General features: G+C 46.6%; 1 protein-coding gene across 1 annotated transcript in view; it reads left to right on the top strand.

Annotated features, from left to right (window-relative positions):
* The first annotated feature begins 7,979 nt into the window (after window positions 1-7,979).
* Window positions 7,980-13,196, top strand: part of LDLRAD3 (low density lipoprotein receptor class A domain containing 3) — a 220,354-nt gene continuing 215,137 nt past the window's right edge. Inside the window, exon 1 of the mRNA XM_052653183.1 lies at window positions 7,980-8,085. Within this exon, the coding sequence (XP_052509143.1) occupies window positions 7,980-8,085 (106 nt within the window). The remainder of the gene's footprint in view (window positions 8,086-13,196) is intronic.

Here is a 13,196-nt window from a genome sequence, read left to right on the forward strand (position 1 = left end):
ACCTTTGCCCCTCCCTTTGGGGAGGGAAGTCAGTTTCGGTGGGGCCCTTTCTTGGCCTGCAGTTTGCCAAAGCCGCCATTGGCATGGATGTCCCCTGGCAGGATGGCCTTGGGAATCCAAGGACGTTAGCATCTCCCACCAGGTTGGCATTGCCCTGGCTGTAACTGTGAACGGGAGCCTATGGCAGCGCTGCTCAGCCCTGGCTGTGGATGTGCCTGTGGGTGGGTGTTTGAAGCTCACTTTGGCTGCCATGTCAGAATCGCTGCATTTCCCACCCTCGGGAAAGGTCAAGAAAGGTCACTTCTTACTTGGCCTCATGACCTAGGAGTTGGAGTTCCCCAGTCCTTCCAGCACCAGTTTTGCTTCCTTAGCTGTTCTGAGTTGAAGTAATTAGGCCATATTCAGGGCCTCTTTGAAGACTAGGACCATATCTACCCTATATTGGGTGTACTGGGTTAAATAAAATATATTATCAAAATGAATTTTGCCTGTTCCTTTTTACTGTTTTGTTAATGCAGCGACTAGAAGCATTTACACTACATGTGTGGTCTGCATTTGTTTCTATTGGACGATGCTGGTCACAGCCCTCTCCCTGTATCTAGGTCTTAAACTGCACGGACCTGTATGGATTTTATGGCGAGCGGAGTGCTGGGGGCAGAGGTGGGCATGAGGTGCTGTTATTGGCTAGTGTACCTTCCAGATGGTGAGAGCTAGATTCCTGTAAGGGGGTGTAGGGAGTTGAATCCCCTCCCCCGAAAAGATATGACTACTCAGAGCCTGCGAATGTGACCTTGTTTGGAATAAGTGTCATTGTAGGTGTAATTAGGATCTGGAGATCTCATCCTGGATACCCAAGTGGGTTCTGAATCAGAATCTTATAAGAAGAAGAAAGAAGGCTGTGTGAAGACAAAGGCAGGGATTACAGGGCTGGGTCTCCAGTCGAAGAAGCACCAGGGGTTGATCGCTGGCAGCCACCCGGAAGTGGGAGAGAGGCGTGGAGTGGCTTCTCCCACAGAGCCTGCAGAGGGAACCGCCCTACCAGTGCCTTGATTCTGGACATTTGTCCTCCCTCCAGAATTAGCAGAGAATATACTTCCGTTGCTATAAGCCACCCGTGTTGTAGAAGTTCCAGCAGCCCTGGGAACTAACAATACACAGGGGAGATGGTGAGCCCACTATAGTACTGGGAGGGGGCAAGGAGTTCCCTGAAAGAACTGGAAGAAACCAGTGCAAAGCCAGGCTGGGGTGTTGAACGTCTTGCTATCACGGGCCACCGCTCCACCCTACAGAATTACTCTGGAAATTAAAAGGGACAGTATAGACAGAGTGCCTAGTACAGCTTCCACAGTGAAGGACGTTTTCATTGTTAATGCTGAAAGGCACTCTGCCATTGACCTTGAAGATGAATTGGAGGGAGGCCGCCTTTGGGCCAGTAATCCTAGTAGTCTGGAGATACTTAAGAGTCCAGGCATTTTGTTTATGGCTTGTGAGGCTGTCCTCTTGGTTTTTTGGTTATTTTCCTATTTGTTTTGTTGGCTAAGGGAAGAGGAGGAACGGTTTGCTAATTATGCAGCTTTTTTTTTTTTTCCTTCTCAATGAGAAATCTGTCTTTTTGGTGCTCATTAAATGCTCTAATTGGATCCCTTATTTTTGGGAAAACAACATGATATGCTGGTTTACCGAGACATTTAGGTCTCCCACCAGCAATTTTAGAAGGGGCCTCACACTAATTACAACAAGGGGGAAGAGAAAGAATATTCGATGACTGTCTACAGTGCATCAGATGTTTTTGCACAGTTATTTCACTTCATCCTCAGGTTAAGCCTGGAAGATGGGTGTTATCCTCTGGTTAGGCTTTCAGCATCAAGACATCTTTTCTCTGAGCACATGGTTCCATCACAGATGGACGCCTGATCCGGACTGCTTTGGTTGGATGGCAGTTGGGTGGGGTGGCTGTAGGTGTCCCTCTGGGTCCCTTCCCCATGATGTCCACACCCAGGCAGGCCAGGAGCAATCTCTGCTGAGTGGGTTTCAGAAATCGTTTTTGTTTATTTGGTGCTTCCCTCCAGCTCCCGCTCTCTGATTCCACGGATTCCCCATTGCATTTGTCACTGTAGTTTGTAACCTCTGGTATTTTGAGTTTTTCGTTGCAGATGAGTGAGGAGACAGAGGGGGCTCCATGGGAGACGGTGTTTCTCCAGCTCCTGGGGGGTGGCCTTGCTGCGATGTGGAGACTTTAGGGAGGATGGGACCTCAGTGCTCAGAGCTGCACGTCTTAGCACTTGGGCTCTGGGGAGGCAGGGGTGCTAGGTCCTCTGGGGGCCCGTTTATGGTGTGTCCAAGTGGAGAGGGGCCGAGCCCAGATGCTGGTGTCTGGAGGGATGCATATTTGAGAGGAGAGTTGTACTGGTGAGTTCACGGAAGAACGTCACCCTTTGCGGAAGAGATGGTCACATACCAAAGAGTTGTTGGTGCCCATGAGGATCCATGTCCACCACAACAAGACCAAAATCTTTGCTCCTTCCAGAACCGTTCCTGGTGCAGCTTAGAGTGGACCTTACTGTCTCTGGGAAGAGGCTCAGTTCTCATTACTGCTGTGCTATGTTAGCAAGAAAATACCATCATTACTGCCATTTTAAGGGATCTTCTCCTTAAAACCCTTTCGCGGGAAAATGTCTCTACAGACACAATAGCTAAATTGGGCACTTGTTAGCTAGTGGTCAGGGTGTGGAATGTATTTAGAGTTAGACAACCTATCCCCAGTCCTGGTTCTACTACGTGTTCTCTATGTGACTTTGACGTGAGTGTGTGCTCAGTCATGTCCAACTCTTCGCGACCCTGTGAACTGTAGCCCACCAGGCTCCTCTGCCCATGGAATTTTCCAGGCAGGAATGCTGGAGTTGGTTGCCGTTTTCTACTCCATGGGATCTTCCTGACCCTGGGATCTAACTCGTGCCTCCTGCATCTCCTGCCTTGGCAGGTGAGTTCTTTACCTCTGAGCTCCCTGGGAATCCATATGACCTTGAACTAGTCAGTCTTTCTCTACCTGTTTGCTCATCTATAAAATGGGAGATGAAAATGGTTAGCTCTCAGAGTGGATGGGATTTTCTTGACAGCTGTACTGTAGGGTTGCTATAACAAATGACCAGACTGTCCGGCTTACAGCAAGAATGTAAGAATGTGTTCTCCCACAGTTCTGTTGTCTAGAAGAGCGAATTCAGCACAGCGGCAGGGGCTCTTCTTTCTGGAGGCTTCTTCCTTCCGGTGGTCGCCGGCCACGCTGGGCACTCTTGGCTTGCAGCCATATCACTCCCATCTCTGCCTCCATCTTTATATGGCCTTCTTCCCTGTGTCTCTGTCCAGATTGCCCTTTTATAAGGATCCCAATCATTGGAATCGGGTGCACTCTGACCCAGTACCAGCCCCCAGTGGTACAGTAGTAAAGAATCTGCCTGCAGTGCAGGAGAGGCAAGAGACGCAGGTTCCATCCCTGGGTCAGGAAGATCCCCTGGAGAAGGGCATGGCAACCCACTGCAGTATTCTTGCCTAGAGAATCCCATGGACAGAGGAGTCTGGTGAGCTACAGTCCATGGGATTGCAAAGAGTTGGACACAACTAAGTGAGCATGGGCATGGAGCTGATCCACCATGACCTCTTCTTAACTTGATTATACCTGCAAAAAGCGTCTTTCCAAATAAGGTCACATTCACAGGTCCTCAAGGTTAGAACTTGAACTCATCTTTTGGGCGGGGGGGCCACGATTCTACTCACTTCAGTAGCCTTGGCAAAATACTAACACAATATGCACACCTAGTGGGTCTTCAACAAATAATAGTTTCCGTTACTCTTCTGAACAGTTTGGGAAAACCTTCGTGCACCTTTCTGACTGAATTTTGCTGTATTTTCAGGCCTTTGAGGTTTAGAGTATCAATAAAACCAGAGCATTTCTGTTTTTTTTTGGTAACGCACAGCTTTTCTTTGCAATATGATGCTCTTCTGGGGTATGTATAAGAGCTGCCATGCATCTCAATTACGGAATATGTTTGGCATTTGGATTTTGAGTGACTTTGGCCCAGTGCTGTCAAGGTTTGCTTCGGGCACTTTTGTCTTGCTTAACGATGCAAAACAGAAAATGCTCACAAATGGTTACCCCAAAATGAGGCCTGTCGTTATTGCTTCTTTTACCTCCGGGGCCCCAGACTGCAGAAGCTTATTCACTGCGAAACAACGAGGGCTCTGAATCTCCCGCCTCCATATATTACATTTCATATTACACTCGAACATGGCAAAATTAATTGTGGCCGAGGCAGGGAAGACAGGAAAAACCTATAATGGTTTATCATATTTTGCAGGCTTCGTGAGGACCATAAATTTAAAGCATATAGGAATTGTATTTATTCCTGAGATTTCACAAATTTGTCATGCTCCCTTTCTCTGAGGATGACAAGTGTTTCAAGACAACAGAATATCTGATTTGGAAGCAGAAAAGGAGGTGACCGTGGAGATGTTCCCAGGTGACTACAGAGCTGTCCCTGTCAAGCTTCTTTGGTTACATGGCTGTTAATAGCTAAATTATTAATGCAGGTTTGGCTGGGGAAGCAAGCTGCTTTTGACCATTGTCTCTCTTACATCAGCTCTTTTATAGCTGCAGATGTAGGAGTCAGATATCCTATGGAACAATCATAAATTGAATAGTGTGTGTGTGTGTGTGTGTATTGGAGCTTGTAGTAGCCTCTCACCTTATTTCATGAGTGCTCTTGTGTCTGGAACCTTGAGATACAGGAATTCACATCTTGGAATTGGATTCCTCTTGAAGCTGCTTAAACTGGGACATTTATCCGTTACTGAATTTCACTGATAGCTCAGTAGCTTCCATCAGCATGGAAATGCTCCCTACTTCAACCTGTTTGGACAGCGAAGGCACATATTCCAGTGAAATTCACTGAAATGTTGGGTTCTTCAAAGTCATAGTGAAGCAATGTTGAACAAATTGCTTTTATGGGGGAGCCCCTCCCACCCCATGTGGCACAGCATGTGGGATCTTAGTTTCCAACGAGGGATCGACCCTGTGCCCCCTGCAGTAGAAGCGCTAAGTCTGAACTACTGGACTGCCAGGGAAGTCCCAGGATGGTAGTCAAGCAGTTTTGGCCATAGAGTCTCAGTGGCTGCATCAACAGGAATGCAGCCTTGATTTGATGGTCTTTATTTCCTTTTCCAAAAGGAAATCCATGAAATGATGTTTTTAAAAAATCGCAGAATGGTATCACTATCAGTAACCCTGTAGTTCACTGGCTTGAATCTTTGTTGATAACTACCCATAGAAACGCATTTATTAAAAAAAAAAAAAAAAAGAAACGTATTTATATGTCCACACAAGCATTTTTACATAAACAGTTCATAGCAATGTTATTCATTCTAGCCCCAAAGTGGAAACAACCCAAATATTCATCAGTGGATGAAGGGATACATAAATGTATTACATGCAATGGAATATTATTCAGCTATAAAAAGGAATGATATACTGATAAGTGCTGCAATGTGACTGAACCTTAAAAACATTATGCCGAGGGGTAGAAGCCAGACACAGAAGAACACATGTAGGATTCTGTTTATGTGAAAAGTCCAGAATACCATGGAGACAGAAAGTAGATTGACGGTAAGCTCGGGTAAGAGTGGGAGTTGAGAGGAAATGGAGTGACTGCTCTTGGGTGTGGGGTTTCCTTTTGGGGTGATGAAATGTTCTAAAATTGATGGTGGTGCTGCTTGCCTATCTCTGAATGTAGTAAAAGCTGTACACTTGAAATAGGTGAATAGTTTGGCCTGTGAATTATGCCTCGATCAAACTTCAAAATCACATTTACTTCGCAAACTAGACATTTGTGCAAAGCTGAATTCAGACTTATTCTTTCTGTGTCTAGTACATTCTGATTTATTCCAATCTATTCCATTCCATTTCTTTAAGAAGTTGCTGCACGTGACCCACCAAATCGATCCCCTAATCCATGCTTCTGTAGTTTCCTCTCCCTTTGACGGATGAAAAAACCGAGTCCCGGGGCTGGAGAAGGGCATGCATAGGTCTTCTGATGCCCAGTCCACTGTGCTTGCCCAGATGTTGGGTGTTCTTTTTAAAAGAGTGAGCAGAATTTGGGGTTAAAAAAAGGTATTGGCCATGAATAGCTTCCTTGTAAACGCCTTCTCTCGGGGCCTGGGGTGGTGGACGGTCCAGGACACAGAAATGGGCTGAGTGCAGCCTTGTATGGAGCCTGGTACCCAGTCCAGTACACACTGCATGGTCATGGCTTATCCAGGTGGCCCTGAAGGTTTTTTTTTCAGGGGAAGATGCTGTTTTTTTTCCTGAACATTGCAGAGTACAAATGTTAGAAACTCCTCCTCACTGCTTGGCTTCTAGTCCTTCTGAAAGTAAAATCTGAGATGGGAATGATAGAAAATTAGGAACATACAAATAGACAATTAGGGAAAAAAGAGGAGCTGGTTTCCCCTAAGGCTCTTGCATCAGCCAGCTGGTAGCAGTTAATTGTGCCCTGAGTACACAGTACTGGCCAGAGATGCAAAGAAAAGAGAATTTTTCCCTGGTAAAGGAAGGGGAGAGAGTGGCGAGTGGAGGTCCCTCAAAGGCCCAGTTAGTCTAGGTGTCTGGTCCCTTCGCTACAGGCTACAGGATTAGTTTCTGAGCACCGAGGAGCTGAAATCAACCCTGCTCTGTGCTCCCAGGTCTGTGAGAGGCTATTTCATGGGCAGGGCTATTTATTCACCAAGTTTTGCTCAACTTTTGACAGAGCAGTCTACCTCCTTGTTAATTATGTACATAAATATTTGCTCCTTCCCAGCAGGACTGTTTCCTGTGTTAAATAGGACTCACGTGGATTCAAGGTTTTCTTTTCTCCCTCCTGCTATGAATGTAGTGCTGGTAAAGGGGGCCCACCTCTAGGTCAGAACACCTTCGGTTTAGTTAGGGGTCTGGAGGAGGAGATGGCCTGTTCGTCCAGTGGTCTGACCTTCAGTGGGATTCCTGCCTACCTAGAAGGGCATCTGCCATTGAATTAACATTGGATGACAGCGGTGAGAGCCTGCTGTGCAGAGTTTCAGTGTCAAATGGAGATCTGTTTCTTGATCAAGGGTTGATTTCCTCCCTGGCCTGATGGGGGCTTCCCAGCTGGCGCTAGTGGTAAAGAACCCACCTGCCAATGCAGGAGACATAAGAGACGTGGGTACGATCCCTGGGTGGGGAAGATCCCCTGGAGGAGAGCCTGGCAGTCTGGTCCAGTAATATTGCCTGTAAAATTCCATGGACAGAGGCTCCTGGTGGGCTACAGTCCATGGAGTTGCAAAGAGTCGGACAGGACTGAAGCTACTTCGCATGCACGCGCACACACTGGCCTGATTGAGAAGGTAGCGGGCAGGGATCATGCTGGAGGGAATCTGAGCAGCAAATATAAGTAATATTTCATAAGACAATAACAGAAATTGGTTTGGGTCTAAAGTCTCACTCAAATTCTGAACATTCTGGTCTACAGACTAAGATGCTGCTGAGACTGAGATGGGCCAGACCTGCCTCAAGTCCCAACTCCTCCATCTGCCCACTGTGTGACCTTGGGGATGTCTGCTTCCTTTCCCAGCCTCAGTTTCCTCATCTGTCAACTGCAGACACTGGTGTCCTAGCCTCGTGGGATGATAGATGGTACATGCATAGCACTTAGTGTGCAGAATGACCCATAACGTGTGCTCTAAAGATGACAGCTGTTGATATGAATGGGTGGTGACTCTCTTACCCCCGTCTGACAGATCAGGAGGCGGAGGTGCAGAGAGCTCATGTTACTTGCTCAGGATTCACAGCTCCAAAGGAGTAGGGCTGAGACCTGTGTTCCGGTATGTCTGACTCTGGATTTGTGCTTTCATCATGGTGTCCTCCTGGCTTATCAGCTAATTAAGGGGGTTATGTTTAGAGAAGCCACCTGGTGATGAACACTGGATCTTGCTGCCTTTTCGGATCCGCACGTCTTCCTGAAGGAAGTTGCCTCACCCAGGTGACCTCAAGGATGTTCACCGGAGGAGGGGAGCCGCATGGTGTGTAAGAATGGACTGGCCTGTTCCTCCCTCTCGTGTCCCTGTTCTCTATTCCTGGAATTGCTGGGGCTGCGGAGACGTTTTGCACTTCCGTTTTGAATTGAAGATCTCTGGACTGGTTTTGGTTGTACAGGTTCCTTTGTCATCTGGTTTTCAGCCTGTAGTGTGTATCTGTTACAGATTACAGTCGGTCCTGCCAGATACAGGCTTTCCCACCATCCCCCACTCGCTTCCCCAGCTTCGTTGATGCTTGCCAACCTTCTCTGGGCTAATAAGTATTAGATGGCCCCAAGAAATTGAATAAACACATTTAATACAAGGTTGATTTTCTGAGACCCTCGCACCAGCCTCCTCTCAGCCGTAGCATATTCTGTCTCTATCAGACTTGTATGCATGACTTGTGTGTAATCACTTAGAGCCAGTTGGGCAGGCTGATTTAAAAAAAAAAAAAAAAGAGGAACCCAATAAACAATCCTAGAATGAGCCTCTGGAGAGGATTATCCTGGTTTCTCTTGAAAAATATCCTCTATGGCTCCAGGGAGGTCAAAGATGTGAGGCTGGGGGCCTGTGGTTTGTAAAGGCAGAGGATCCCCTAATTGGGGCTCAAGGAAGCCTGTGGACTCAGAGTAGTAATAGTAATAGCAATTTAAAGTAGGCCCATTACTGGAGCAGTTATTGCTTTTATTCAAAATGGCCCATCAAAGTCAGGCCCTATTAAATACAGCCGTTCAACTAACACTCAGCATCTTTAGAAAGATAAATTATCCTTTGGCCTGGTCACCTCCACTTTGAAGTTTGCTCACTGCTACGAGCCCTGGGAGGGCAGTTGGGGCAGACACGTCTGCCCACTACATTTCTATCATTTGTTCAGCCCACATTCAATGAAGACCTGCTGTCTGCTGGACACTGAAGCCGCGATGTTTGCTGAAAATGGGTCCTGCTTTTAAGGGGCTCGCAGCCCTTATTCAGTCAGGAAACATTGATTGAGCAGCTCATGCATGCAAAGCCCTGTGTCTGGCATTGTAGGGGAGATGTTGATGGCAGAATGCGTGTGCCTGAGGGGCCCTTACCGCCTTGTGCAGAGGACAGACTTGGATCCCCTGACAGAGCACAATGTCCTGGACCTGAGTGTACGCTCCGAAGAAGGGGGATGTCGTGAGTGATTGATTCCATCACTTGGACTGAAGAAGGCTTTGTGGTGGAGGTGACATTAACTGATCCTTGAAGGACATCCTCACTGATGAAAGTCAACCAGATGAAAGGCGCTTAAAGCAGGGCTACTCCTTAGGGACCTAGACCAGAGCCAGGAGGCTCTCTGGAATGGAGGCTGCTCCTCTCCCCATCTGTCTTGAAGCCTGCGTGATTGCTGCTGCGGGGTGTTCTCGTCCTGCCCATCGCCTCCTCCATCTTCCTGTCCACACCGTCCCAGTCTTGTCTTCCTCCTGCTCTCCCCACTCAGTTCCCTGCTGTTTGGCCAGCTGTGCCCTAAAGCCCTGCAGGGAGGCATGTGTTCCACCTGCCTGACTTTTCAGGGTGTTGCCAGTACCTGGCAGTCAGAAGAGGCCAGGGTCCCACACTAGCAACAGTGATGATGACCTGGTCCCCAGGGGCCCTGGGCACAGCAGCATCTAGGAAGGGTGGGCTGTGTGTGCTCTGGACCAGACACTGTGTCTCAAGATGGGGTTCGTGACTGTGCCTGCGGAGACGTCAGCCAGGATGTTCTCAGTTGCTCTCTCTGCATTGGTGAAATGTCCATCTAAGCTAAGCGGACTGAGCAAATCAATGATGGCGTTGTCCCAAGCAGAGCTTTCTCTGGCAACTCAGATTAGAGAACTAGACCTTCACACACTGATGTGGGTAAGTCTTTGCAGAAATTCAGAGTGAGAGAAAGAGAGGATCTGTATGGTATATGCCACTTGAGTTTATTTTAAACCCACACAAAGCAGGACTGTCTGTCTGTCTAGTGTGTGCGCATATAGTGTGTGTCTATAGATACATAATTATGTTTACACTTACAGAGAGTATGTATGCATGTATGTGTGTACATATGTACATTATATCCATATGCATTGTTATATATGTGTAGTAAAGGAGGAAACCTGGAAAGAAGATTCCCACCAGGTTTACAGATGCTTCTGAGGAAGGTGGAAAGAAAATGAGGTGATGGATGGGAGGGTGCTCTCAACCATCCCTCTCAGTAGTGTTTTGTTCATTAAAAAAGATATGAACTAGGGCATAATGTTCATATTTGTGAGTTTGGAAGTCTGGGTCCCTGAGAATCTATTATGTAAAAAATTGTGCTTTTTATGCTTGAAACGTTTCCTACTAAAAAGGATGTTTAGAGCATGGCAGATTGTGTGGGGGAATCTGGAACTTGGTCTGTCCTGGTAGAAGGTAGGTCGATGATACAGGTGGAAGGTGGATGGAAGCTGTGTCACGCAGGCTGTGCATCTTCCTGCCAGTCGAGTTTTGGGTGGAGGAGGTGAGGAGACATGGAGTGGAGGCAATGATGTGATGAGCCCTCTATGTGAAAATTACCACAGGGGTAAGAGCTTGCGGGCGCAGAGATGGGGTAGGATGCTGGTGTGATGGTCCAGAGGGTTTGGGGGCCAGAGCCAGGGTTGGGGAGGTGGTGAATCAGAGAGCATGAGGGGAGGCAGTGGGACCTGGCCATCATATTCTGGCATCCTTACCTCTGTGCCCTTTATATTCCAAGGCGATGCTGGCTGTTGAAGTGGTAAAACCAGTTTACCCAGACCTGAAGGCTGTGTGTCCTAGATGTTCATTGGTACCTGTCCTATCAGGGAACTGCCTGGAAAAGCAGATTGTGGTTGGAACAACACCTTGAGGAAAAAATAAAAAAGACTCCGGGGAAGTGGTCTTTGCTTCAACTGACTGGTCAGGTGAATGTCTGAGACATACTGTGGTTCGAGTGTCATGCAGGCATGCTGGAAATGTAAAGGGTCTGTTCCATTTCCAAGTCACACATTAGGGATGCCACTTATTACAGAAAGCTTCTGTGCAAGAATTCTTGTATTAATGAGCTTCATTTATGCGTTACTATATGGTTTCTTTATCAGAAAAATCTTTTAATTGAATTATTAGGGGAAACTGTCTTGTCAGAGACAAAGCTAAACTCCTTTGATTTACTCTCTGACAGTTTGGTTCTATATTGGTCTCCGCTGCCAGTAAAAAATTCTGAAAAATCACATTTATTGGGATTCTTTTTGGATAGCTCTGTTTATTTATTTATGGCTGTGTGTGGGCTTTCTCCAGTTGTGGTGGACAGGCTTCTCGCTGGGATGACTTTTCTTGTTGCCGAGCACTAGAGCACGGGCTCTGTAGCTGTGGCACACCGGCTTAGTTGCCCCCCAGCAAGTGGGATCTTCCTGGACCAGGGCCTGAACCCATGTCCTCTGCACTGGCAGGTGGATTCTTAACCACTGGAGCTTCAGGGAAGTCCATTTGCTATTCTTATTGTTATTTGTTGTTGAAAATACAATCAGAAAGAAGAAAATAAAAACCACCAATAATCTGACTATTCAGGAAAAAATGATTTATTATCCTTTCTGACATGTTGTATATGTGTTTGTATGTATATATAGTTTTAAAACTTCATTTTATACATGGTGAACATTTTCGTTTCTTAAAACAGTCCTATTTTAGCTTTTCCTCAGTTGTTTTCACCCTAACTCTTTGGTCATACTTTTTATTAGCTTTATTTTCTGTAGTCTGTATTATGAAGACAATAGGCTTTTCCATTGTCTCCTAACTTAGAATGTCTCTTCTAATACTAATTGATTTGTTTTGAAACCACATAAGACCCCTCTTAACTGAGCTGCTCTCCTTTTAGGGAGGATGCATTTACGACCAGCTACCAGTTGTGCACAAGTTTTAATGGCTGTATTGAATTCTGCATTTATTTAAACACATCCAAATTCCAGGCAGTTGTCTTGTTTCCGAGTTTTTGTTTGTCATTAGCATCGCTGTGGATAGCCTGTTTGCAACGCGGTATTTTTGCACATTTGTAGTCATTTCTGTGTATTAGAAAAATTCTCAGAAATTCAACACCCCTTCGTGTCCCCGGTGTCAAATGTCCAGGAGCAGAAACTGTTGTCTGGCCCTGGTTCCTGCAGAATATACAGGAGCTCTATAGGTCACTGCTTCATGTGTCGTCCTCATCATTTTGTTAACAACTAGAGCGTAGCTTGTATTGCATTATCCTGTTACTGCCTTGCCCGAGTAAGAACCCATGAGATAGTTCTCAAGAGCCCCATTGGTACCATCAGCTATCACCATCTCCTCTTGGTGCTTTTCTACCCCCTTAGCTCTGGCTTTTTGTCTTAGCAGCTACCCAGGGTCACACTGGGTCTTCCTAATTGAGCATCAGCCTCCCCTCCACCCGCCAGACTGTCACTTGGCTGCCAGACAATAAATCTCACTTCAAAAACAGCATCTCAGAAGATCAGGGGCCTCTGTGGTGACCTGCTCCCTTGCTTCTTACTTCCTAGTAACAAAGAACCGAAAGGGACCACCTAGGTAATGAGGTGGTGTTCGTCTCCTCCCATAAATGTATTAATGTAGAGACAGCCATTTCCTGTGTAACTGTGTCAACTTTCTTCATTAGCTCTCTGGTCTAGAGGAGCCTTGCGTGTGTTCTTAGGTTACCATACACATTTTCGTTAGGTGAAACCATACAATTTCCAATTAAGACAAAGAATGTGCAATTTCCTGAAGTCAGGATGGAGGTCGTAACCTTGAGTGCTCAAGAATTCCAAGTTTAATTAACCCACCCAATTATGATGGCTAAGAGGAAATGTCCTGTCAATATTAGATGTTACAAGACAGCGATCTGGCTGTGACAAGTCTCTCTTCGGATGGCTGAGCCTGATCTTAGCTTATCCAACCTGCTCAGGCAGTGTCCTCTGTCTGAGTGAGTGGATAGATGCCCACCTTCCTGCCTAATACCCTTTTCCGTGTCTGTGTACACTCCACGCAGATTTGCCGTTGTGGGAGTCCTGTGTTGCTTTTCTTCCACATGACCTGTGTTTCTCGGTGTTACTTTCCTACGAAAGTGGAAGCTCCTTCAGTTGGGAGGCCTGAGACTTTCT

Source organism: Budorcas taxicolor, chromosome 15, assembly GCF_023091745.1.
Source record: "Budorcas taxicolor isolate Tak-1 chromosome 15, Takin1.1, whole genome shotgun sequence".
In the NCBI taxonomy this organism is placed as follows: Eukaryota; Metazoa; Chordata; class Mammalia; order Artiodactyla; family Bovidae; genus Budorcas; species Budorcas taxicolor.